Raw genomic sequence first — 26001 nt, forward strand, 5'->3', positions numbered from 1 at the left:
CTCCCACCAATGTTTTCATTATGAAGAGGAACACTCACTACTCACTATGCAGCTCCTGTTTCCATGGTTCACTCTCACTGTGCTGCAGCTCAAACCGTGCGGATTGGACCTAAATTTGTTGCCCTTTCCCTCTTTTAAAAGTGGATCGAAGTCCAACTCAAAGAGCTGGTGTGTCCAAACAGTGTCCAGAAGTGCTTTTTTTCTGTTAAAATTCCCTAGCAGAGAATAACCAAACATACCCAGGGTGCAACAAACTCATCCACTTACCGGATATTTACTTTACAATAAATTCAAATTCTTTGTGGCTTCTTACAAGAACATTTCATATTTACCGCATCTAATTGGCACAGAGTCAGTGACTCTACTTCCTCTTAGGAACGGCTGTTTATAACAACCTTCAATCATCAGAGAAGTCACAAGGAATGAGTAATAGTTCATTTTGGGTCAGAGCCGCTGAATCGGCAGATTTTCAGGATGATGCACAGAAGTGTAGCCTTCCATTCTAAATAGTCTGTGAGAAAAGGTCTGCCAAACTGTCATTTCTTTCTTCTTATCGTGAGCTTCATATTTTGTCTGGATCTCATATTTGTTTATTTCATGTACGATGACATGTTCTTGTCGTCATTAGCTCCTCCAGGCACAGACAGGATGAAATCCAGTCCAGAATCCAGAACCCCCAGGTTCCCCTTTATTCAAAGATGTGTTCAGGGGAAAACTATATTTAAAAAACACGCACACACACACACACACACACACGTTTGCACACAGAAAGAGAATTCTGTTGTATCAGCAATCTTTTTATTTTTTTAATGCAACAAGTTTTTTAAGCTCAAAGATTTAAAAGATTCTTTTGAAACATAAAGTTCATATTTAGCAGTTCGTGAACATTGTCCTGAGGAGAGACATCTTCCTAGATACCCAGTGTTTGTGTGTGTGTGTGTGTGTTTTATCAGATAAATAAGCTCATATCTATTGCTAATGCTGGAGGTCCTGTGATATTTCACAGAGAAATAGTGGAATTAGTTTATCCATCACTTTACTCTCATAGCAGATGGCACAACCTGTCTTTTCTGTCCAGATTCCTAAAGCCTGAAGCATCCCAGATAACCAAAGAAAGATTATTATGTTTGTCTCCATTGTGTTGTCTCTTCGGATGCAGTTTTCCTATCAAATGTAAATGTGAGGTTTTGGTTTTTCCACTACTAAAACACAACTTACGTATTTCATTAAAGTTGCTGGTAACTGGCTCAGTCACACAGGCTCAACTGGACAAGGAACAAAAATAAATTCCCTAGACAGTGGCAATATCATTTGTATGCTATCAAAATATAGAAACATATATTTCACACAGTCTATCAAAAATATAACAAATAACAAACTAGATTTACTTTGCTGTTCTCTTGATGCTTAATATTACAAAAATAGATGATGTCAGGAAGAATTCCTCAGTTGAAACCCTCTCTTTCTGTGTGTGTGTGTGTGCGTGTGTGTGTGTGTGTGTGTGTGTGTGTGTGTGTGTGTGTGTGTGGCTCGTAGCCATCAGTGAGTGTTCCCCGGCAGCACGTCAGCCTCGGAGGCGAACAGCTCCTTGTAGAGTGGAGGGAAGAGGGAGTGAACAGTGAGCGGATACCGCTGACTGAACCAGCGCAGCTTTTCCATGTGCAGGCTGCACAGTGAACGCAACACTGCCATCTTCTGGTACAGCTGCGGGGAAGACGCGCACAGTTAGACAGACACCCCCTCCGCAGCAGGAAAGGCTTTCCACGCCTGAATATTTCCTGCCCTGCACTGACCTTGTGCATCAGACTCTCTTGGTTGTCTCTTTGAAGAATGTATCTGAGGCCCAACTCCACGGTTCTTTGAACTCGCTGCACCTTGCCTCTGTCCTCCAAACACGGTCGATCTGCACACGCGGGAAAGGAAAGAAGCAGGTTAACAACTAGGAGGCTTCAATCAGACTCCAATTAGTTAGATTTGTGCCGAAGCCCTGTTCCTTCCCTGTTCCCAGCCTGTTATAAGGAATCCCTTCAGGTCCAAACCAGATGATAACAGTTTGAATGCTGTCTGTCATCAAGATGTCTGTTCGTTGTTATATTTGGCAGCTCTACCAATTTCAAATGATAATTATTTTTTCAAACCAAGTTCTTTTCTGTGCATTTTTTTTACTGTCAACATCTTCCCACCATTCAGACCAGCAGCTTCTGTAAAATCAACCAACATCAAGTAGCGAGTCTTTGCTGGACTTTAATCATCCCTTGTCGGATTAGAAGAGATACTAATATGCAAGAAATGCCATTGTGTCTGCAGAATCTTCTTGATCAGAGTAACTGTTAAGATCTGAAGCATGTTCCTCTGACAGCACCATGTGCTGATGATCCACATGTTTGAGCTGCTGTATTTACAGAGGCAAACGCAGGTGAATGGGAGTACGAGCAATGGCCGCTTCCTCTGGCTCCACCTGCGGTCAAACGAGTTAAAGGGAAACCCACACGCTTTACAGTGGTTCCACATGTGACCTTACCTGTGTTGATCAGCACCAGAGCGCTGAAGAGGGCCAGCTGGTGTTCACTCAGCTTCAGAGCGCACATGTCATGAGCAAAGTCAAACACCGCCGTGATCAAATCGCCACAGGCTGCAGGAGAAATAAACCACAGATTAACTGCCTGTTTTGGATCATTTTAATCATCTAAATGTGAGAGGAGGGAAAAAATAGGAAACCTAAAGACTTAAAGAGGTCCGCTCTGGCAAATTTCCCATCAAAGAAGACGGTGTTGTTTTCTGTGTTGAAGAACCGGCTCATTCTGACCAGAACCACCTCCATGGAGCCTGCACAGGGAGAAGGTGGCCGGCGTGAGGACAGAATTTAAATGTATTCTCAGGTTGTGAACGAAGGCCTGTTGTGAACTCACCAGTCTTCAGGAGAGCAATCTGGTCATTCTGAGTCAGCATACGGAAGCCCGGGATGTGCTTTGCAAACTCAACCACATACTGCACAGCATCAGTCAGTCGGAGGGCACAGTGCTGCCACATCTCATCCACCGACTGAAAGTCAGTGCAAGATGGAGAAAAGAGACAGTTCAGTGTGTGTGCGTGTGGGAGGGGGCAGAAAAATCGAAATTTTATGGCTGATATATTTGTCGTCACTCTACCCCACTGGTTGTTATGTAACTTAGCATCAAAGGGCATGTGCAGATCAAAGTATTTTTTATCGTCTAAGGGATCTAAGAATGACGTGGGTGGGGAAGATCGGGTTCGTCAGTTTTCTATTTGATGAGGCCAACTGTTTTGTATTGCAATTGCCTGGGTAATGACTAATGTCACACAAATGCAAGAGGAAGTGTGAAATGAAAGCCCTCCTGGGCTGATATACTTTGATCTGATAGGCCTGGATCTCCTCTCTGCTGAACAGTTTCCACCTGAGAACCTGCAGCTCCTCCACCCGGTACTGGCTCGTCTCTCTGTGAGCGCGCACGATGCTGGCGCACAGCTCGTCTGAAAGGCAAAGCATGTCAGTTTTAGAAAATATGACCCGCTCGTGTCAGCGTTAGGCCGACCGGGCTGCCGGCTCACCCATGTTTCGCAGGGAGTGTGGATAGAAGTTGTAGCGATTCTCCGGAGGGTTGTACGGGTAACTGGCCATGAGGACGTGAGCTGGCTGTCTGGACTCAAACCCTGAGGAGGTAAGTGGCAGTGACATCAGAGGGCGACCCTGTTACCAGAATATTCGTCCATCTTTGGACGTGTCAAACCATGATTACATGATTGCTAACAGCAAAGCTGGACAGAGCATGTCACTGCATGTCCCCCATCTCATCATTAGTTAGCGCTGCATGCTATCGCCAGGGTCAACCCCCTGCTGACTGGGCTAACCCTAATCACAAAGTTTCTCGGACTATTGTTTTATCATGATTAAAAATGTTACCTTGTCCCGGCAAAGACAGCAGAAAGAGTTAAATAGTGTCCTGTAAACTGTGTGTGTGTGACGTTTTGGCACGTGCCAAACTGTCATTGCTGCGTTATCATGTGTGTCCAGTATACGCCTGTGCATACTTGATGCATGTCTGGAATAAGACATATATGTCCCACCTCTTATGTCATGGTGTGCACCGTTGTCCCCTCTTCCTTGGGATCTCGATACCGGAGAGACTCCGGAGCCTCGGCAGACCGTATTTGACACCTGCGACTCACTGGGGGAGCACACGAGGTAAGGGTGGACGTCCGTGGCGTAGGACATCAGCTCGTTGTCTCCTGCGAACGAGTAGCCCGGTTGAAGTAGCTGCATGGTGCGATCTTGACAAGTCTTTGCTGGGTAGGACAGGTGAGACTGCGTCTCCTCCTGCTGTTGCTGCTGCTGCTGCTGCTGACGGTGCCTCTCCACTTCAGCTATCAAAGAGTCCCGCTGGCGCTTGGACATCCGCCCAAACTTTACAGCTGCGGAGGACAGCAAAGGTGATGTCCCAGGAACAAGCGAACGGGGCGCGTGGAGAATACAGGGTCGTGGGTCCGACTCTCACCGTCTCTGCTCATGCCTTGGGCCAAGCACTTCTGCAGGCGGCAGTGTTGGCAGCGGTTCCGGCTGGCCCGGTCGATCTGACAGTTGCTCTGTCTGGAGCAGGAGTAGGACACGGTGGGCAGCTGGCTCCGTCGGAAAAACCCCTGAGGACATTTGACAGCGTTGCATTTTGAATCGAGACCCGGCGTTCATGGCGAGAGGCATAAATTTCCGTTCCCACAATCCTGTTCAACTGAAAGCTGGAGTTTTATAACACCCAAAAAAGTTGTTCAAGCCCAGCATACAGACTGGTATTTGTGTCAAAAAGGGGACGGACATCCTTATCAAGGACTTATTTGTCATGCAAATGCGGTCCACTATAATTTCAAGTCAGACTCGTAACAGGGAGGCGTTTATCATGTGTGTGGCATCCAGCCAGCAGGGGGTGATGAAGATGTGAAAGTTTCAGTTTTGATTAGCTGCCATCTTTCCTGTTCTCTTTCTAGTTGAATTGTGAGACGGATACAGTGCAAACAACTGTACGTTTTGTTGTCGGTCAGGAAATAACGGTATGAGAGAGGCCTCCCCTTCGCAGATCTTTGCAAAACGCAGTGTTAGAAGCAGCAGTAGCACCTCACCTTACAGCCTTCGCAGGTGATGACGCCATAATGCACGCCGGATGACTTATCGCCACAGATCTTGCACGGGATAACCTCGATTTGTGCTGCAGAAACACAGATGAAAGCAAACATGTTAACAGGCGGTCATCTTCCCGCGCCAACAATCCTAAACAAGCGAGGAGAGGCGTCACACTCCTGTGAGTGACATCATGGGAATCTCAGCAAGGGAAGAATGTCTGTGGCTGACAGGAGCCATGAAATATCATTCTTGTCCAGGATTTTTAAAAGCATAATCACTCTGCTCATTCGCTCGTTGGGGTCGTACTTCCCCTCCAACGTCTACCAGCCGTTGCAGTACATGATCAGAGCAAATCAAAGGTAATTTCCTCCCCACAGCTAGCTTCTTTAATAATAAACAAAGAGCACAAGATCAGATACGAGGAGGGAATATCTGCAAATGGAAGAAGACAGAGAATATGAAGGTGTCAACCTCAGAGTGCTTTCAAGTGGTTGACTGGCGCCTCTTTCGCTCTGACTGTCCCTCTTTCATCGCACCTCTGTCTTTGTGAATCCTTCTCTGTCTCGCTCATAAAGGACACTGCTGCCAGTAATGCCGTCTCTCTTCCTCATCATTGCCAGTAATGAACCCCCCCCACACACACACACACACTGATCTCTGCAGTCTCTCACACTCCCTTATTGGTTGGTCAGGGGGAGGAGAGGGGTGAGTGGGAAAAGAACCCACATAACTTATTTACACCTGGACCCTCCCTCCGTGGTCAGAGGGCAGGATCGGGCTGCATTAGCGCTTTAAGTTGTTTCTCTGGCGCCGGTTAGCTGAATCGTCAGGGTCATGAGCCGCTCATCCCTTTGCACAAACCACCCGTTCGCCAGTTCGCTCGCCACGTTCCCTGCTGAGCCCGGGGTGTAATGTTGGGAGGCGCGCGGCGAAGTTTCTGCATTTCCGCGCAAAAGTGTGTCAGATTCGATTGCGAGTGTGTGTTAGTGTGTCAGTGTGTGCCCTCTTTATTATGTGCCACAGGAATCACGAGATGTGGTGGACGGCCAGCCGGCATCTAAAGCCCGAGGAGATGGATGCTAAAACATCCCTAAAAACTCATTTAGAACGCTGAATATTAATAACAGTAAAAGTTTTGCTGGCCTCCAATAGAGACTGATTAACTTTAATATTAGATACAAACATGTGATTTGACTGAAGTAAACCTGAGATGAGAAGAGATGGAGAGAGGGAACTTGCCTGCACACTGATCATTTAAGATTATTTCCCATGACAAAGTTGCTCTGTTGCTAAAATTATGCTTCTGTCAGCAGAAGACTAGAAAAGAGAGAAAGAGTGGTCTGCATCTTTTTCTTTTTTTTCTTTTTTCATCATTTCTGTTCAGATTGTCAACCTCAAACAACAGGAAATCCACTGTGACCCACAATCTTTCGCTGTTCCTGCGCCGACACACGCAGACAACGCACGCTGCTCCGGCAACTTTCCACACAATCGCAGCCCTCGTCGTTTTCATCCAAGCCAATAAAGCAGCAGGCGTCAGACCTGGGGAGGGGGCACGACGGGCAGGTGTTCTTATCTCACCTGGCCAGACGTGGGCCTTGACCTGTCACCCACCCCCCTGTGTGAATCTACCTGAGCAGCAACTGTCAGGCAGCAGTCAGACATTTGGAAATCTGATTGCTTTTAAAACTCTTCTGTAAGTCGACGCTTTTTGATGCAACGCAGCGTGAAGGTTTAAATACAGTAGAAGTGTACCAGCGGAAATACTTTGGTCTGTAGGTCGAAATAAAAGAGTGCCACCACCCACACTTCCTCCGCCTGCGCGTGATGCTACGCGGAGACGTAAGTCTTTAATCAATATATAGACTAAGCCATTATTTAAACGCCCGGGCTTTAAACGCGCCGTCGGCCGAAGTGTCTGAGGGAAGACGAGGTTGAGGTTGGGTTTAATGCAGGTGTGTAAGTTGATGTGAAGATACCTTACATGTTCACAGTCTGGTTCACCTTCACGGACAGAAGGAGGCAAGGCAGAGAGAATGAAGAAATACACTCAAAAATAGGGAATATGAAGTAGTTACGTAAAAAATGATAAAAGCGAAAACGTAACGGGCCAGGATGCACGCCTGTGTGTGTGTGTGTGTGTGTGTGTGTGTGTGTGTGTGTGTGTGTGTGTGTGTGTGTGTGTGTGTGTGTGTGTGTGTGTGTGTGAGGGCTGATTGTTAGAAATTAAGACTGCCATTTCACCACTCTCTGCCTAAAGTCACTGTCAGCAGTCTCTAAACGGACAAAAACCTCAACTTTCCTTTGACGGAAGCTTATTTCTGGCACACGCATATCAAGGCGTTCAAACAAGCATCTCTGTAAAAGCATCTGTCTCACGCACACACACACACACACACACACACACACACACACACTTGATAATAAAGCAGTAAACTATCTAGGATTTTCACCCATGTTCTTCCAGTTATTGTTGATTTATAGTGTTTTATTGATCATTTCAAATCGTCTCCCTCCCTTCCAAAATGTCTAGTTTGACCTACAATAATGTTGCCTTGCGTCAACATTTACGCACTCGCGGACGCAACATCTTTCAAAGCACAACTGAGCACTATTGTTGGTTGTTTTGTGATATATTGGATGAAGTCATAGATTTAAACACTGCCACGGTTTCCCCAATAAGTAGAGAAGCCGTCTTTTTCATTAGATCTCGGCATTGACTGTATCTCAGGACAGCTGCGCTCTTTGTTAGGGTTTCTGTTCTTTTTTGTATAAAAATGTGCAAGTTTGCTGCTCTGTCTTCCTGGAATTACATAGAAACTGAATTAAATGGAAGCAAGATTTGACCCAAATCACTTCAAATGCATCAGCGACCCTTGAACCTGTCCGATGTTGTTAGCATGATTCGGCAGATGGTTAATGGTTCATTATGTGACAACGTTACTTAATAACTGCTAAAAGAATTTTGCAAGGAATCATTTTTTGATTCATTTATGTTTACTTTTCTTTAATACTTGATGTCTAAATTTGTAAGAATTTTTAAAACTCTTTTTGCGGCCAGAAATTAAATAGAAAGCAAAATGAAAGGGGATTATAGTATTTTAATTAAATCAGTTTTTAAAAGTCACATTAAAAAAGCAGGATTCTGTTATAACGCTGATGATGAAATCACAATATTTTGAGGGGATATTTCTTTAACTCTCAGTAGTGAATATTAATTTGCTGATTATTATTTTATATATATATTGGTGGAAAAGAAAGAACACTGTCAACTGCCTGTCAACACGGAACTGTGAGATCATTCATTTCTGAGCAAAAAGTCAGACGAAAAAGTACCGACACCAGACATCAATCGGATTTTATCAGAACACTAATCAGCATCCGAGTTGACTTTGAAGTGCAGTCTGAATTAAGGGGGTGTTTGCGAGGTGTGTTTTTGACAGTAGCAAAGCATGTGAATCAGCTCAACAGTTGCGTTTCATTTGATATTTTTGAGGGCGGAAATGTCTCCTGCGATTTTGATGTTTGCTTTGATCTGGAGCCAAATGGTTTGGCTGTTTTGGAAGCATTCTGCACGTTTCTGCAGCCAGAGGAGCAAGGAAATCCTTTCTAACCTGGACGCAGAAACCCCTGATAACACAACAGAGATACGTGAATGGAGTGTGTCGCAAATGAGCCGAGCTTGTGAATATGAAGGTGCACGTTTGACGCACAGCTGCAAGATGCAGATCTAGGCGCCATCTAAGAGGCTCTAAGAGCTGTGTGTGTGTGTGTGTGTGTGTGTGTGTGTGTGTGTGTGTGTGTGTGTAGAGGGCACTTGTAACATCATTTGGCTCTCATTTGCCTGAATTCCTCCCTGTGTGATTCGGGTCTATTGGAGTTCTCTGATAATGATAAATTTGATCGTTTGGATCATGGTGAGGCTTCACCATCGTTTCCCTCCTCATTGGTTCTTTCGGTGTGAATTTGGTGTTGCGTTCTGTAGTTACGTGAGTAAGAGTAACGCTTGATGCCACGATCAATATTTTGTTTTCATTTTTTAATTAGTAAACCTTCAAACCACATTTGAAAACCGCATTTTATCAGAACAACAAAGGGTTGATCTGAATAAACCTTTTTCGCCTGTGCGGCCTGAGATGCAGCATGAAAGTGGGATGGACAGACGGTTGAAATATGGGGACATGATTCAAAACCTAGATTCAAAACAAGAACGGCCTCCAGATTTTAGCATAACATCAACCCAATTTTAGCCGTCAGTAGAAATCACTGGCATTAAAAGTTCACAGTTCACAAAATGAAAGCCGAAAAAGGGAAAGGAAGATATCGAAACCCCAGATAGTGAATAATAACCTGCACACAAAAGTAGGGTGGGCTGCAAAGAAACACACACACACACACACACACACGCACACTCACACACACGTTCAAATACTAAAGAACTAGATTCATACCTCGCATCATCCTCACTCCTCCACTTGTCACAGACGTTTGTCCCACTTTCAGAACTCGCTTTTCCTACTTTCTATCACAACACTAGTTTGACACACCTCTCGCTCGCTCTGTCTGCCTCTCTGTCTGCCTGTCTGCCTGCCTGTCTGTCTGTCTGCCTGCCTGCCTGCCTGTCCGTCTGTCCGTCTGTCCGTCCGTCCGTCCTCTCTTGTCGTTTAGCGAGCCCGGTCAGGTGCTCACTGCAGCTTCGGTACGTATATTCAGACTTTTGAGAGTCAGTCGCCACCTCACCTTCCTGGTGTGTGTACGCGTGTGCGTGTGTGTGTGTGTGTGTGTGAGAGAGAGAGAGAGAGAGAGAGAGAGAGAGAGAGAGAGAGAGAGAGAGAGAAGGGGGGGCTGTCCCCTATCCCAGCAAGTACTTTTTATGGTACCTTTTCAACCTTCACCCCCTCATTTTATAAAAAGAATTATTTAAAAAAACTTGTTTTATACTGTCTGTTAGCTGAAACTTTGCCTGACAATCAAAAGCTGGACCTTTTCAAGAATGATAGTGTGTTTTAATAGGAAATTTTCGCTGACAATGATCAGATCTCACCAGATCTCACACACTTTATATGCAAGTGTTAAAAACCCCGATGTTCCCACAGGTGGGTTTTTCCGTTTCCTCGCTCACACTCACGCGGTCAATAGCATCATTTTTATTGAAGATTACAAAGGCGAAACAGTCTGGTAGTACAAACAGGAGGGGCACCCCCATGCACACACACATGCACACACACATCGTCTCCAGGTGTTTTTTTGCTGTGGTAGAAAGTGTTAAACCCAAGAAGTTAAAAACAGATATTATCAATTGCATCTGTACTTCTTTGCCAAAGCCCTTCCAATGTGTGTGTATGTGTGTATGTGTGTGTGTGTGGGGGGGGGGGGGGTGTGAGTGTATGTGTGTGTGTGTGTGTGGCTGTACAGGTGCAATTTTGTATGTGTAGTGACTGAAGAGTCAACCACAGAGCATGCACAAATATCTAGCACAAACACAGGCAATGTCATTACCACACGCTGGCACTTGCACACACGTGTTAACGCGCGCACACACACACACACACATGTTAACACACACACATGCTAACACAGAGAGAAATGCAGAACTTACTCAGATGAGTCTTCTTGGACACGGCTCCGCCTGAGGGAGAAGAATTCCGTTGAGCTTTCTGCATATCTGATAAGCATCCAGGTGAATATTTCTGATATATTTAGACACAGATGGGGCAGAGCGCTGAAGACTGCAACAACGTACACTAAACAAGGTACATTAAACCCCACTCAGTCACCGCATCAAACCCACATCAAATCCTGATATCTTTATTTCTCTTATCTAATCTCTAATCTATCGTGCATCACACACCATCTTACTCAAATGTTGCTGTGCTTTGTCTGACCTTTAACACTTAAAAGAGTAGATCTTTCACTACTTACAATAACAACACTTTGACTTCAACTTGGCAGAATAATGTACATTAAATACTGATATTTACAAATTATATATGAATATTACTTTTTATTACATGTTCCGCCTAGAAGCTTTTACTTTTATCCTGACATATAAACTGCTATTTCTTAATACTTCTTCCACAACAATAATCTTTTTACAATTTAACATACATAGCATAAGATGTCCATTAAATGTGTTTGAAGAAATCGGTAAAAATTGGGCACATAAAAACACCATCTAAAAACAGAAAAAAGCAGCCAAATAGAGAAAAACAACAAAGAATATTGTGTTTGTGATGAGTGGAAATCGGCGGTCGCTTACAATGTGACCAAAATGGTGACTACACAAATGAGCGCGCTCTGTCGAAAATACTGGCTACTTGTCCAACAAAATCCGTGTTTCGCTTTCAAAGTTTTAAACATTGAGCTCCAATTGATAATTTCAAGTTTTGGCTCAGGGTGAACTGGAAATATAAAAGAAAAATCTTTTTTTGGACGCAGCTCTTTCATGCAACGCTGTCTTTGAAATACCCAAATTTAGCAGAAATAAGGACCAGGGCTAAAGTGAGAGCAGCGACGGAATACTCTGCCGAAGATAACGGCAGAGGAAGGTGGGTGTCTGAGTAGCAATGGGTCCTCTTTGTCGCCTGCCTGTTTGCCCACGATTGTGAAAAAGTCGCAGGTAAACGTGTGGTGGGCTCAAAAAGACAGGGTTTATTTCAATGCGTGCGTGTGTGAAGGCAGGGGAGATAAGTATCACTGGAAGAAGTCGAGGTATAGCCTTCATCTGGCTGGTGCCTGATCAGGCCCGCTGTGGTTTCCACTGTTTTCCTCCCATCATCACTTCAGTTCTGCTTCATAAGCACAAAGCGCGGAATGAAAGCAGAGCAGTGCTCGCAAGCACGGAAAGTGCAGAGAGATTTCATCACGGCCTGAGCGCTGAACTCAAGAAGCAACAATCACCAGTATTGTTTCTTTGGTTGGTTTAAATGAACCTTACCTAAGCTTAACCTGCTCCGTTTGGTGACAACGTTATTGGCTTTAATCAGTGTGAAAATGGGATTTCGTCTGACTGTTTTTCTCTTTCCAAGCTAGATCATTGCTAATTCAGCCTGACACCCTAAAGGATATCAAACATTGCTACAGCATTCTCCTAAGAGAGGTTACTACGTAACGTTTCAGCTTTAAAGCAACACGTTTCCCAGAAAACGGCATCATTTTAAAAACGCCTCAACAAACATTGCGTCTGATCCAAAGTGACAGCGAAGCAAATCGAGGTAAACGGTCGCGGTTGGTGGGTGCTGGTGGAGAAATGATCTTACACACTCGCCGATCTGCTGCTCAAACTAACCCCGATAGAGTACAATATATTTAGCAAAACACACCTGTCAGGAAGACCAAAAACCTTTACCACTAAAAGCGCATGCACAAACAAACACACACACACACACACACACACACACACAGTGTGTGGCGGGGATTACAGAGATGCATCAGTCGACAGTCAAACTCTTCTAAAGTCTCCATATTCCACCATGTAAGCTGACTGCTGAAGGGACAGTTACAGCGTTACATAACTGTCCCGGAGAGCTCTGAACCCAGAGAGTCGGCCACAAATCTGCCGAACGAGCAAGAAACGCAACACTTAGCAGGCACAAAAGCGGTGCATCAAGACATGTTCATGTGCTGCTTTTGCAGATGGGAGTGATTCGTCACTGAGTCGGTGAGGATCTCCTCCCAGGTCAGAAGTGTCGAGATCACGTTCGGTGGCATTAATGAAACGACGAATGAAAATCAGCCAAATAGTCTTAAAAACTTGCTGGGATTGAGTGATCCGGGTCCGTTTGGCTCATTTGTGACAATGTGAATTATAAAACAATGCAACTCAAACCACAAAGGTGCCGTTATAAAACACTTAAATTGAGGACAGATTTTAATAAAGGACATTTTACAGTGTCTGGATAAATAAAAAGGCCATCTTAAAGCTTAAAATGACTGGAGAGGTATTTTCAAATATATTTTTGTATACAACAGAGACATTTTTTTAGCCTAAACTCCATTTCTTTTGTATTATGTTGCAAAGAAAAGTGGTCCCATGTCACTCTGGTTTGCAAAAACAAAAAAGGAGACAGTTAAAAACCCCTACAGATATTTGTGAGGGTTATATAATGGAACCAACAACAGATCCCTGAGAGACCCACCACGTTGTTGCGTTACAGCTCCAGAACTTTCCCTTCAAAACGCTGTTGTTTGACAGTGTTTACCCACATGAAAGATGGCCCAAAGTGTCAATGAGCAGGAACCACATCAAATGCAGAAAAAACAAAAATGCTGGATCTGTGAATCACAGGTCTCACAGCTCACCTCGAGTCACCTCGCTGGTGACGAGGACTGCAGCATCAGGTCGCCCGTCTGAGTCACCAGACTCGGTCATGCTATGTGTGAATCGGGCCGTCACATTTGGCAAACCGGGCAGAACGTGGGCAACTTTTGTTTTCTGTTTTGTTTTGCTCGACGCGTTTATCTGGTGAATCTGAATCTCACGGTTTTTGAAATGTCAACAGGAAAAGGACAGTGTTGTTGTTGTTGTTTACCCTTAGCATCATCCTGAGCCGCAGAAATGAAATGTGCAGTGGGTTTCTGTGGCAGCGGGAGCCTCCTTATCCCTGCTAACTGCTAACCGTTGGGTTTTAGCCACAGGGAGGCTTTGAATAGAAAAGCACCCACCAGAACAGAAGCGAAAATAAACCCTAATCCCCAGGGATTACTCCAGTTTACTGCCATTCTTACAGCGCCTTAACCACACCCCATTCACAGGGATGAGGATAATTGCTGGGATCAAGATCGCTGCCATTGGAGCAAAGGGAGATAAGAAAGCTGTGTCACTTAGTCAAGGACAGGTGAGTGGAAGAGGGCAGAAGTCAGTGGCTGGCATGCTTTTGGGAAAGAAATCAGGATGATTCCACAGCAACCTGGTTTACTGTTTGCACAGCTCGCGTGCGGATGCACCTGAAAGGCAGGTTTAACAGGATGACATGAACAATAACCTCAGTTCTTACCTCTCTGGGTGGGGGTGTCAGCTGGGGGCACGTCGAGCTCCTCATATTCCATAATTCTCCTCTCACTCTCTGGGCGGCCTCACGCACTCACACACAAGCCTGTCTCACACACGCGCACGCACGCACATAGAGGCGCGTTATTATGCGATGTTAGCAGGGGGCTTCCTTTATTTTGAGTCGCCATCCTCAGAAAGTTGAGATCTCGCGCCTACCTGTTGGGTCCTCTAGCGCCCGGGCCGGCGGAGGCACTTGAAGACATGCACTGCCATCTCACCCGCGTCCTGTCCTCACAGCGGGTCCAGAAACTCGGACATCTCCGTGCACCCCCGGCCTCACCGGCTCCCGGTTCGACAGCACACCTCCTTTTGTGCGGCTGCTTTGAAAAAGGAGAATTCCCTCTGAGGAAGCATGCGGCGGACGGGAGAGAGTGCAGCTGCACCGGCCGCAAACCGTGGGGACCTGAAGGCACCGGGACCTCCAACCAGCGCCACCAACCCTCCCCCCTCTCTCTCCGTGCGCCCGGACCGTCTCGGTTATGTCACCGACTGTTGCGTAAGAGCAGCAGATCTGGGTGCTCGGTTGGGAAATGTAATCCCCATGTAGTTTGCACTGCGAACCGCAAATTTGATGCAGAAATTAAAAAGGCAGCAGGCTGAACAGGAATCCCGGAGCTGACTGGGGCGGTCATGGGCGCCCCAGCCGGGACCGACCCTTCACACCTCAGACCGCTCGTCACATTCCTAAACGCACTTGCTCAGCTCTCTCCAGTTCTCCCTGCATGTTGGCGGGGTGTGTAAACATCAGACACGTTGAATAATCGACGTCGTCTCGTTTAACATCATTAATGTGGTCAGCGATGCTAAATAGAGACATAATTAGCGTTTACAGTAGCGTATAAAGAAGTGCCTGCGTAATCTTTAATCAGATGCAGGTATTCCCATCTGCTGGCCCTGATTGCAAGCTTAATGGCAAAACACTTTATCAATTTCCTTACATTTTACTTAAAATAATCGGATTTACGGTAGAAACCACTGTAGAAACGTTTCTTTTGGATGCCCCTTCACGCTTTTTAATGCCGCCACACAGACAATCCCCACATTGACTGATGAAGTCAGGTTAATTCATGGAACTGTTGCATGCTTGTTGTAGAACCAGCAGCCCATCTCTGTCCCGCCTCCTACCCCCTTCCTCAGAACAAGAATGACCACAGGACTCTGAAGGGAAGGTTAAAAAAAACCCCAAAACCTCCATCTGTTATCAATATTTCCATCTGCACTTTACCGAGGCTGTGAGGGGCCTTGAGGAGACCACCGGGTCTAAACGATGAGCGCGTACGCTCAAAAACCACACGGCAAACCAAAGTATGAGAACTGCAGTTAAAGGGAAGGCCTTTTAACCATCGATTAACCCACTGAGAGTTCGCTGCACCTGCTGCTACTGATGCGCATAAACATGTTTCACAATCTCCAATAAAAAACAGTTTCTTCCCACCTAGAATGACGGTCGGGTCAGCGGAGTGTATCCGACCTGACACGCGCTCAGAACAAGACAAACCAGCCTGTGCTGTGCACACATATGGCTGCCTCTGCCTTTGGCTGACCTCTGCGACCTTATGGGAGCATATTACGCTAAAAGGTCAGAAATGAGACGGGGGGTGCTGTGCTTTATTGAGAGAAAGAAATGTTTTACAGGCAGCCAGTGGAGGGAAGCAGGAGATGGGGAAGTAAGCTAGTCCCCTCTCATGGGTTCCTGTGAAGAGGTGAGTGCCTGCAACAGGTGTAACCTAGCCATGCCAGCCCTGCGTATATCTCAACCAAGCGGTAATAAAAACATAAATCAGCGGCTCATCATCAAGGGGGAGGACCTACAAAACCTTTGCAATTCTGAAAAGCAGTGAAGAAAATACCACGTCCTGTCCGTGGTGCAATAACATGGACCAGGGACAGTTAATTTAAACAATATGTAGATTTTAATGGAGAAAAAGAATATTTATTTACAGTACATGTTAAGTCACATTCTTACTCCACACTGTTATAAAACCATCAGTGCTGTTATAAATAATGTGGTGAAAAACTAAAAGAGGTAGTAATTTTAATTAATGAAAGACTAAACTCGTGACACAGATATTGAAAGATCATGAAAGATCCACTGTGTCCTCACACACACACTCCTCCTCACACACACCTTAACAGCTGTGGCCACCACGACTGAGGACTCTTTTTTCGAGCGCGTCACACTCCGTCCAATATCTTGCAGACGCTGATGGACACAAAGAGAGCTGCAGGGAAGGTGTGAAACAGAAGAGCACGGTGAAGATTTGACTTTAAACCAACACATTGTCAGCATCAGACGGACGCTGCACCTCCAAACATGTTACCTGTTGCTTCCGAGTGCAGTTTGGAGCCGTTGCTGCTGGTCACTTTACATGTTACAAATGTTTTCTTGTCTTCTTTTTTGTCCAAACAGGATTCCAGAACCACTGTGCTTCCCAACGGGATGGGGCTTTTCACAGAGGAAGGATTATTAGAGGAAAATCAGCAGAGAGGAAACTGCAACATAGTGTGAAAATACTCGTTTTACATCACGTCGACATTATTGATGGCACCAATCAAACATGCAACAAGCATACATGAATGAAAATCATTGCCCAGGGGCTGTTACTGTCACGCAGGTCGTAACGCGACGAGCAAACTATTGCAGGTCAACGAAAATATAGTTTTCCTGCACCTGCGGTAGTTGATGTTGAGGTTTGCCGTCATGACCGGTCCAGACAGCAGAGTAGCGTGAGCGCCTGTCACAGTGTCGATCATAGTGGCGATCGCCCCCCCGTGGACAAACCTGGGAACGCACACAATGACGACGCTCAGGTAGATTATGGGGGCAGTCACATATTGACTGATACTTATTATATCTACAATATAGTGAAAGATGTAGACCTCTATAAGGTGCCTCACCCCGGTGGTCCTTCTAATAGATGTCCAGCTTGTAAAATGCCCACGCACTTCTGTTCTTCGCTGTTGTCAAACAAAACATACTCAAACGACGCCCCGGGCTCCTTGATGTTCCTCGTAAAAAGGCGAGCTTTGGATTGGATTAGCTTGCTTAGATAAACTCCTCCTGCATAACAAACATAAGCAGTCACGCAGGCTCTCAAAAGACCTTACGTCAGCTTTTAGATGCTATGGACGCTTTTGGATGACATTTAGGGCCTTTTTTAGCACATCCAGCTGGGTCCCGACCTAAAGAACAAGATCGTGGATACAGGCGTTTATACCTGTGGCATATTTGAGGACGCGGTTGTAACTGGGAAGCCTCTTCCACGGGCCTTTCTGTTTTTCGCCTCCCTCCCTCTCCACCTCGCACTGGCTGTTGTAATGCTCGTACAGTCGCACCATTTCTGGGCCCCACGACGAGTTGGGCAGGCTGAAGTCCCGGGGCTTGGAGAAGAAGGGCAACGGCAGCACCTGTTGCACACACCAACGATGTTGGCGCAGGGGCGTGTGTGTGTGAGTGTGCTTTACAGGAAATGTTTTACATTGATGTATACATAATAGCTCTGAGAAAGCTTGTTCAATGGCTACACACAAACAATATTTATAGATGGAGGCAACACATAAAAATGTCAGGAATCTATTGTTAAGGCTCAAGAGTGCGATTATCTTCTTATAAACGTATTTACAGGAAAAAATCACGCACAACTGGACAGAAACCAATATTTAAACTAGAGCCAACACTTAACGGCGAAACCTCTAAACACAGGTGAACCACATCCATTCCCAAACGGGCCAGCAGCGTGGTCAGGCATCAGTGTACCCACCCCCATGGTCCGTGCTACGGTGGTCCTGCCTGGCACGGTCGGCTGCCTGAGGGGAATCCTCATGGGTGGGACAGGGCGGAGAGGCTGGAACAGCCGGAACGTTGCGCGGACGCTCGCTGCCATCATCGCTGGCGGAATATAAAAGAATGTTACACACAGAATGCGGAGACTCGGAGGCCGCCTTAGCCCGGTTTACACAGCGGCACCAACGTTCTGTTGAATAGAACCCGAGCCGACAACAACAACAACGCGCCCGTTGACTTTCACATGTCATCAGATCCAGAACCGGAGCCGCAGACACCGTAAACTTCCGACATGCCTGACGTCATTGGTCACGTGGTTTCCTGCCCCCGTGGGTGGCTGACGCTGTGCGGCGTTACGTCACGCATTGAGACTGATAATACGTATAGGGAAAACTATGTAAAACTTTGAAAATTATTTTCTAAATGCACATCTGATAGGAATCGGGCTTTTTTATGGAGATATTCAAATTTGTTTAAGTCCAAGAGGTTTATATTTTATTTTTTGGTAAATGTATTGATACAGTTCGATGACAGAGTCCAGCTGGTGCTAAAGCACCTGCCCTTTTGCCCCCTGGACCAACCAAGTGCGCTTTGGAAAGTTCCTTACAGTTTAGCTTCCCATCTGAGCCTAAATTAGCCGACTGCCCACCAAATTAAGAAGACAGATTTTAACCAATATCAATAATAGACTTAACACGACCACACAGCCAATTTGTCGATGTCCATTTGAAGCTATTAGTATACTTTAGCTGAATTAGTACTGTGTAATTTTACATTAGGCTGCACAATTAACACCGGACATAATTTATTTTTGTTTAATTTCCAGGAAAGAAATGTCTTATTCATACTGCTGGTCTCTTTCGTTTATTTATTCCAACATAGCAGTAAAATTTAAAGGGATAGTAATTTAATGAATAATTGCCATAAACATACATTTACATTGAACATGTGGCTATAATGTGTTTTGCTTCTGGGGGGGAGGGGGGAAGATGTTTGTTATGTTAAATTTCCCACTGCTGTAAGGCAGCCACTTGCTGCACAACCTGCCCTTATTTTTCACTGAGTATCTGTCCCCAAAAATGTTCACAGCACTGCATTTCATGGTAATATACGTATATTTATTCACCTCTCTCCCATGGACACAGCTGGCACTTATAGGAGATGTATGCATGAGTGTAGGAGCACCCAGGAGTTAATAGTGCATGTGCAAACTTGACAAAACCATAAAAGGAGAGCAGAGACTGTAGAAAACACACCAGTTTCTGCTTCCCACATCCAGGACACCTGGACACCCCACACAGATTCACAAAGCATTTCCCCAAACTTCAGAATACCATGACGCGATTTTAAATGAGAAAAAAGTCCGTGGTGCACCCAAACCTTAATATTTAATAATAAAACTACCATTCCTTTTCTACCCTTGTGACACCATAGCTAATGCATGAGATGCTTAAATAACAATCTGAGCAAACAGGACTAGCATCAATCACCACACAACTCACGTTGCTGAATAGCAGCTGTGAGTTTGTGCGTGGCTGGCTGAACAGTTTCACACAAATATGTTGTATAACACACAAACACGTTGTCCCCAAAATGATTTGGATTGAAAGCATATTTATATATTTGGATATTTAAAATGACTGCCCGCCTGCAGTACCACGGGGGGCCACTGGGGGGCGCGGGTCACCTTTTTTTGTACTGTACACGCTCGTTATGTACAAACTCGTTATGCGTGTATGGAAACTACCCAAACTAGAAACTAGCTGCACCCATCCACACATGATGGAGTGAGAGTGTAATGAAACCGCATCCTTTAGTCCACTAGGAGGAGGTAGAGCAACGCCGTATTTCTGTCCAACAAAGAAAGTATTAGGTGTTTAATGAAATAAGGTTCTTGTTTCAAAATGTCCATCATTTTTAGTTCTTTCACACCGATTCTATTTACAGAGATCCCCACTTGGCTAATCTTTTGATGCTATATAGGCTACAACACCTTCTGCAAATGCCAATTCAGCTTTTGAATATATTTATTTTGCAGGTCACAGCTTCCTAACAGTCACCACTTTGTGCTGTAAAACGTGGTTTCAGTGGGTGACCGTACATTTTGGTTCTGTTTGTTCGATAGAAAGCACTCATCCTTTTAAAAACATCCTTGTTCTTGGTTTCCAGGAAACGTTTGTGCCAACATTATTTTGAGTCCTCAGCACAGAGCTTCCTGCAAACATAAAAACAGAAGAACAGGATTCATCTGGTGACCTGATGACTGTGGCGAGCTTAAGAGTGGCTCGGCTCTGATTTTAAGATTTTCCAGACGTTAGTAAAATAGTGTTTACTTACTTTGCTTCATCCTGGCTTTTATCCGCCACAGAACAGATAATTTGGTCTCTGCTCTTTATGTTCTTCTTCAACTTGTCAATTTCCTCCTTCATCTGGTTAAGTGGCTTTTTATCTAAAAATTAAGTATGACAGGAAAAATGCATCCTGAAATCAATTATAGACCAACATGAATTGGAAAATATATAATGGCAAAACTATTACAATAAAAAGCTCAATGCTTGTATTTAGAATCCAAAAATCAATGTTTTGGTATTTATCTAGACCAGCTCATCCTCTCCTGCCTTACCTTTGAGATCATTGATGGCTGTTTCTGTTTCCGTCTTCTTCTTCCCATTACTTTCCTAATCAAAAAGACAGAGCGTTGGTCAATGAGTGCTGAGTGTGAATCCAAAGTCGGACAGGATATCCGGGAAATGTGAAAGCAGCAGCCCCCTACCCCCACCCCCCTTGCCTTATCGGAGTTACAAGTCTTTAGCTTTTCTTCAGCCTCCTTCTTTGAATTTTCGATGTCCCCTCGCCTCTTCTCCAGCTCTTTGGTCTTTGTCCTCTCGGTCTCCATCGCGAGCCTCAGCTGCGTCACCTGCTTCTTCTCGGACACGATCGTTTCCTCTTTAACGTCCAAGGCCTCCGCACTTGCCGCCTTGCGCGTTATCAGATGCTTCAGGCGCACCTCCTGGACCACGGCATAGGCGGTCAACATGACCAACGCAGCCGTGCTGACAGCGACCAACGCAACCGCGTACTTCATGGCGACAGACAACAAGGTTACCTGTGCAGGTGTGACTGGGGCGAGTGGCTCGAGCTGTCTGACGCGCTGGGCGTGACCCCCGCTTCTGTTGAAAAGGCTTGGCAACTTTTACTGGTTCATAAAACTAGATTTAACTTATTTATTTTTGAGCAATAGATAGCAATAAAGTTTATCAGCCATCAGGTATCACATAACTGTTCATGACTCCTTTTACAGCTCATTATAATTCGAAGTTGTCAAATACTGAAGAAGTAACCAAGGTGCGGATAAAAAGGAGAGTTCCACGGCGGACAGGGCAAATAAAGAGTGGAAATAAAATGTCAAAATAGTCCACTCCTGGGACAGTCAGAAAAATATAAGGTTTCATTATGAGAAAGTTGAAAGAAGGAATATTTTTGAGTTTTGTTAAACTAGATGAGTTAATTTAGGAAAACATTAAACCGGAAGTTGTGGTTGCAGAAGGAGCCGGTTGACGCATCATCATGGAGCGAGAGCAGAGAAAATAATTACGTGCAGTAAGAAAAATACACACTAGTAGGTGGACACACCTTTTTGTTTCTTTATGGTACATCGAAACTTTTTCTCCTGAGTCCAACTAGACACCGAAGGAGGAGGAGGGCCAAAAAGACGCTCTCTGCGCGCACGGAGAATCCGCGTCATCACCAGGAAACAGCACCTGCTCAGCCACCGAGGACGCAACAACATGAAGGTGCAAGTGTTTCTACCCGCTACCATCATCATGTCCGTGTTAATAATGGTGCTAATCAAAGTGCGACGTGACGAGGCCCAAGAAACATTAAAACGGGCCACTTTCGTGGACATTAAGCTGCGGGTGAGCGACGACGTGTTGCGGGAGTACGCGGGCGAAAAAGCTGAGCTCAAGCAAGACATCGACACCGCAAAGGACCAATATAAAGAGACAGACAAAGACATGAAGCCGATCCAAGAAGCGGCCGACAAGGCCAGGCTTGAGGCTGAAAAATGCGCAGAAGAACAGGTGAGAGGAGCCCGGATCGGTCAGCTGCTGGGGGGGGGGATTGCTACCCATGTGGAGTTTGTGTTTCCCTAGAGCTCTAATGAGAGTTTCTCCTCCACTTGCAGAAATCTATGAAAGATGAACTGGACAAATTGGAGACGGAACACACAAATCTGAAAGGTCGGTGTTGAATGACAGGCTTTGTGTAAAAAATGCAACATTTCCCCACTAAGCACTCTTTTGCCGAGCTACTGACACATTCGGAGTTCAGCGGGGTTCAAAATTATTTTCTTTCTATCTTCCCCCCCCCCCCTTTCTGATGTTACAGCTGAATTCGATAAAGAAAATGAGAGTTTCAAGGCCGAACTGGAAGCACTGAAGAAGCAACTGCAAGAGAAGAGTCCAGTGTGTGCGTTTGTGAAGACGAAGTCAGATGCAGGGTAGGGTTTAGCAGACTTTCCTGTTTGATTGCTCAGCCAACACCTGCATGTCTGCATTTACTTTTATTATCTCTTAAAGTAAGCTGTGTGGTGAAGAGGTGAAAGAGGTGAAAGAGGAAGAGCCCAAAAAAGATGAGTCCAAACAAGAGGCCCCTGCAGAGTCGGCGGACGCAAAGGCAGCAGCGGCGTCCAAATGAATTCAAGCGAGACTTGAACAGATGACATAGAGGCGTCGCAGCGCCGTGAGATAGTTCTGGATTTTCTGCGTCCAAAGGAGGGTAAATGTTGAACTGGGATTGCTGTCGGACGGGTGGAAGATCTGAAAATAAAAGAATTATTCAAAACACAAATATTCGTCCTTGGTGGTTCAAGCAAATCATCACTTTTACATTTTATTTTATTTTTTTATTTACAATTTGTTAATAAATCACACAAGGGTGATTGGAGAGCCTTACACCCCCCCCGGTGTGTGTGTGTGTGTGTGTGTGTGTGTGTGTGTGTGTGTGTGTGTGTGTGTGTGTGTGTGTGTGACCTATCCAGTGTGCACCCCTGTTCTTGCCCAAAGGCAGCTGGGGTTGGTCTGACCCCCACAACCTTGTTATGGGGAAATCTCCAGAAGACGGATGAATATTATATGATAGATTTTGAAAATTCCAAAGGCCCACATCTCTTCTAAGACCGACGGTAATGTTCTGTGACAGGTAAATGCAGAGTTTGAGGTCCCGTTTCGCTTCAGTATCCTGAAAATCAGCTTTGACACGGGTGAAATGAAGGCGGAAAATGGACCATTATTAATAAAAACCTTTCACTTTGATCTGTTGACCTGTTTGGTCTCTCTCTTGATGGCTGTTCAGTTAAAAATCCTCTTTATTCATCCCCATTTGGAATTCCATGCGGTTGTTCTCTGCCCTCCTGCCATCTCTCTCTATAACGCCATCCATCTGTTTGAGGTGAAGATAGTCCCCTCAGGCTCACAATCAGGCAATCAGAGGACCATTATTCTGCCCCAGTAGGCTCACAAGGTCACCGGCACGCCAGGACAGGATGCAGCAGCGGGGCCGAGTGGCGTCTGCAGCCATGCACGGGGGTCACCCTTGATTAAAGGCTTGATCGGAGGCTTGCATCAAGCTGCGTGAAAGAGGAAAGGACACTTAGGTGCAAACTTCCTGTACGCGTTCTCTGTGGACATCGTCCTTTCCTGGCGATTCGCCGGGCATCACTTCACTGTGCTGCTGAAGGAAAACTTTGGACAGGGACGCAGCTAGTGAGTGACGAGGTGACCGGCATCCGTTGGCGCTTGTCCTCCCTACAGGCCAGAACTGACCGTTATTGGACTCTGCATCTGTGGTCATGGCGAGCAAGAGGGAGGGAGAGAAAGAGAGCAATCAGAGGAGGATGAACATCACATCTATTGATTAGGTTAATGTGGAGAGGAAAGGCTGCAGGCCACATCAGCTGATCAATATGCCTCTAATTACATGGCTGTGTGTGTGTGTGTGTGTGTGTGTTACAGTGTAACCAGTAACCCCCCCCCCAAAAAAAACTCCCATGGATGTATATAAATGGCGTCCCAGAGTGGAATTGCTCCCACATTCGTACACTCGGATGACAGCTGCCTAATTTAAAGTTTAGTTGATCTTTTACGTTTCGCGTTTTAAAGCCGCAGCGTATCAGGATTCACCTGGACGGGATCTGCAGGTGTGTGTTGGTAAGTATCGACATATTTGCCTCTAGTTGCAAGGGTGGTGTCATTTCTAATACTCCTTTTTAGTCTGTTTACAATTAAGCTCTAGGCTGAAGTCCATCCCGGGACACTTTATATGCCAACCAGATTCCAGATTTACTGCTGCATGCCTGCCACTCTTGACTGACTCGTTTCTCCAGTGACATTGTGATCCTTTTGTGTGCTGCTCCACCACACCTGTTTACACCCAACTTCCTCCCCCAACAGGTTTGGCCACTCTTGCGGGATTGGCTGGAAGCTGTTTGATATGTTTGATATTCGGTTGTTTATGTGCTTTGTCCTGTCAACTAAATATCAGACATATTCCTACAGAGTCCAGCACTGACGCCTGTTGCACCGCCACAAAACACACCTGTAAAGAACAGATGTTCAGGTAAATCCAGAAATGATCCAAGGACCCTCAGAATAAGGATCATTAAAGCTGTCTAGTCACCGGTTCAGCGTAATCGTTCATGAAGACCTTATCACTTTTTTCATCACCTTCCTCTCATAAAAACACACACCCAGCTGTTGGTTCCAACATCCTGATTCCTGAACAAACACTTCATAAATCCATTCATCTGTTCTCGCTGCCGCGTTTGTACTGCCGTCTAATCCACATCACAGGTTTTTGGTGACCCGACCCATGTGCAAATAAAAGCTCATTACCGTCATGTCTGCTGTCGTTCATTAGCATCTCCCTGTTTCTGCCTCAGGCTCCAATGACCACGAACCTCATCGGGGGGCTATTTATGTGCTTTGATGTCATCGTTTACTTCATGCTAAATATGGCATATTTCAGACTCTAGGGACAGAAGCAACCTTTTCATAAGGTCGACCTATACTTTCAAGGTGAATCTTTCTGTTTTCTCCAGAAGCGGACGTCCTAATGTGCATGGCCAACGGCACTGTTGTGGGGTCAGGATAGGGTTACTAATCTGACCTTTAAAATAATCTAATACCAGGGAAGAGACGTTCATCTTGAACATTGTTCTAAAGGTATTCATAAAACAGAATGTACATTTTATAAGGCCACTAAACTGGAATAACGGGTCAGAGCGCGTGGGGCATAATTGTATACCGGTACAATAACATACCATCCATTTCTCTATTGGAGTGAGGACATTTTGGCTGGTCAATACAACTTCAATGGGTTGTTTGAAGGTTACATTTGGTTTAAGGTTAGAGTTGATTTAGGCTGAGCTAAGGGTGAGTTTTTTGTGATGGCTGGACAAGGAACAAAAATAAATTCCCTAGACAGTGGCAATATCATTTGTATGCTATCAAAATATAGAAACATATATTTCACACAGTCTATCAAAAATATAACAAATAACAAACTAGATTTACTTTGCTGTTCTCTTGATGCTTAATATTACAAAAATAGATGATGTCAGGAAGAATTCCTCAGTTAATACCCTCTATTTCTCTGTGTGTGTGTGTGTGTGTGTGTGTGTGTGTGTGTGTGTGTGTGTGTGTGTGTGTGTGTGTGTGTTTCTTTGAATGTATTTTGAAACGAGCCTGTTATCAGGTTCTTTTTCTTGTTTGTACAAACATCCCTTCGCACAAAAGCAGTAAAAACGTAACCCTACCAACAACCCTTTGTCCTCATTAGACCCCCCCTCCTCCCCTCCAACCCATCTCCGACCCCCCCACCTCTGACGCAATAGCTTTTAATAGCAAAAATTAATCTGCAGCACAGTGATTCATCGAAAGTCACATTAAAATCCATGCTTGATGATTCCTCAGCAAAAGATAATTAAATTAAGCAACTGATGTGCATCATTGAGTCCCATCATTAGTCAGTTGT

The 26001-nt window shown here is 45.2% G+C and overlaps 4 protein-coding genes across 7 annotated transcripts; 1 reads left to right on the forward strand and 3 right to left on the reverse strand.

The window, feature by feature from the left end:
• Positions 1-776: 776 nt before the first annotated feature.
• Positions 777-14766, reverse strand: rorc (RAR-related orphan receptor C). 3 transcript variants are annotated; one of them, XM_057045288.1, is made up of 13 exons: positions 14340-14766; positions 14128-14226; positions 10731-10760; positions 5131-5216; positions 4515-4656; positions 4087-4431; positions 3571-3672; positions 3371-3492; positions 2910-3042; positions 2719-2826; positions 2522-2632; positions 1794-1903; positions 777-1704 (listed from the first exon to the last, which is right to left on the reverse strand). In XM_057045288.1, exons 2-13 carry the CDS (start codon positions 14177-14179, stop codon positions 1540-1542), a joined length of 1506 nt encoding a protein of 501 aa, XP_056901268.1. In that variant the 5' UTR covers positions 14180-14226; positions 14340-14766; the 3' UTR covers positions 777-1539. The 3 variants fall into 3 exon arrangements, with proteins under 3 accessions (XP_056901268.1, XP_056901269.1, XP_056901270.1); XM_057045289.1 differs by lacking the exon at positions 10731-10760; XM_057045290.1 differs by lacking the exons at positions 10731-10760; positions 14128-14226; positions 14340-14766 and adding an exon at positions 9583-9869.
• A 1307-nt stretch (positions 14767-16073) lies between these two features.
• Positions 16074-18435, reverse strand: them4 (thioesterase superfamily member 4). Of its 2 annotated transcripts, XM_057045291.1 has the most exons (6): positions 17945-18410; positions 17402-17591; positions 17082-17244; positions 16855-16965; positions 16505-16629; positions 16074-16405 (listed from the first exon to the last, which is right to left on the reverse strand). In XM_057045291.1, exons 1-6 carry the CDS (start codon positions 18068-18070, stop codon positions 16359-16361), a joined length of 762 nt encoding a protein of 253 aa, XP_056901271.1. In that variant the 5' UTR covers positions 18071-18410; the 3' UTR covers positions 16074-16358. The 2 variants fall into 2 exon arrangements, with proteins under 2 accessions (XP_056901271.1, XP_056901272.1); XM_057045292.1 differs by lacking the exon at positions 16074-16405 and having other exon boundaries at positions 16540-16676; positions 17945-18435.
• Positions 18436-19976: 1541 nt separating this feature from the next.
• Positions 19977-21122, reverse strand: LOC130532578 (ankycorbin-like). Its single transcript, XM_057045294.1, has 4 exons — positions 20756-21122; positions 20591-20645; positions 20305-20416; positions 19977-20182 (listed from the first exon to the last, which is right to left on the reverse strand). The coding sequence occupies exons 1-4, from the start codon at positions 21050-21052 to the stop codon at positions 20155-20157; spliced, it is 492 nt and encodes a 163-aa protein (XP_056901274.1). The 5' UTR covers positions 21053-21122; the 3' UTR covers positions 19977-20154.
• A 449-nt stretch (positions 21123-21571) lies between these two features.
• zgc:174935 (uncharacterized protein LOC796019 homolog) lies at positions 21572-22818 on the forward strand. The gene is made up of 4 exons (XM_057045293.1): positions 21572-22049; positions 22154-22208; positions 22357-22468; positions 22548-22818. Exons 1-4 carry the CDS (start codon positions 21756-21758, stop codon positions 22663-22665), a joined length of 579 nt encoding a protein of 192 aa, XP_056901273.1. The 5' UTR covers positions 21572-21755; the 3' UTR covers positions 22666-22818.
• The last annotated feature ends 3183 nt before the right edge of the window (positions 22819-26001 follow it).

Source organism: Takifugu flavidus, chromosome 10, assembly GCF_003711565.1.
Source record: "Takifugu flavidus isolate HTHZ2018 chromosome 10, ASM371156v2, whole genome shotgun sequence".
NCBI classification, from domain to species: domain Eukaryota; kingdom Metazoa; phylum Chordata; class Actinopteri; order Tetraodontiformes; family Tetraodontidae; genus Takifugu; species Takifugu flavidus.

Bases quoted from the DNA above. Each gene is read 5' to 3' on its own strand.
- rorc (XM_057045288.1), bottom strand. From the start codon at position 14,179: ATGGAATATGAGGAGCTCGACGTGCCCCCAGCTGACACCCCCACCCAG. The intron at 3,673-4,086 runs GTGGGACATATA...TTACCTCCTCAG, and splicing joins TGCACACCATGACATAAGAG to GGTTTGAGTCCAGACAGCCA. The intron at 1,904-2,521 runs GTAAGGTCACAT...CCGCGTGTGCAG, and splicing joins TCTGGTGCTGATCAACACAG to ATCGACCGTGTTTGGAGGAC.
- them4 (XM_057045291.1), bottom strand. From the start codon at position 18,070: ATGATGGCAGCGAGCGTCCGCGCAACGTTCCGGCTGTTCCAGCCTCTC. The intron at 17,245-17,401 runs GTATAAACGCCT...TTTGTTATGCAG, and splicing joins CGTCCTCAAATATGCCACAG to GAGGAGTTTATCTAAGCAAG. The intron at 16,406-16,504 runs GTAACATGTTTG...CCTTCCCTGCAG, and splicing joins ACTGCACTCGGAAGCAACAG to CTCTCTTTGTGTCCATCAGC.
- LOC130532578 (XM_057045294.1), bottom strand. From the start codon at position 21,052: ATGAAGTACGCGGTTGCGTTGGTCGCTGTCAGCACGGCTGCGTTGGTC. The intron at 20,646-20,755 runs GCAAGGGGGGTG...CTTTTTGATTAG, and splicing joins AGACTTGTAACTCCGATAAG to GAAAGTAATGGGAAGAAGAA. The intron at 20,183-20,304 runs GTAAGTAAACAC...TTATGTTTGCAG, and splicing joins AAAAGCCAGGATGAAGCAAA to GAAGCTCTGTGCTGAGGACT.
- zgc:174935 (XM_057045293.1), top strand. From the start codon at position 21,756: ATGAAGGTGCAAGTGTTTCTACCCGCTACCATCATCATGTCCGTGTTA. The intron at 22,050-22,153 runs GTGAGAGGAGCC...CTCCACTTGCAG, and splicing joins AAAAATGCGCAGAAGAACAG to AAATCTATGAAAGATGAACT. The intron at 22,209-22,356 runs GTCGGTGTTGAA...CTGATGTTACAG, and splicing joins GGAACACACAAATCTGAAAG to CTGAATTCGATAAAGAAAAT.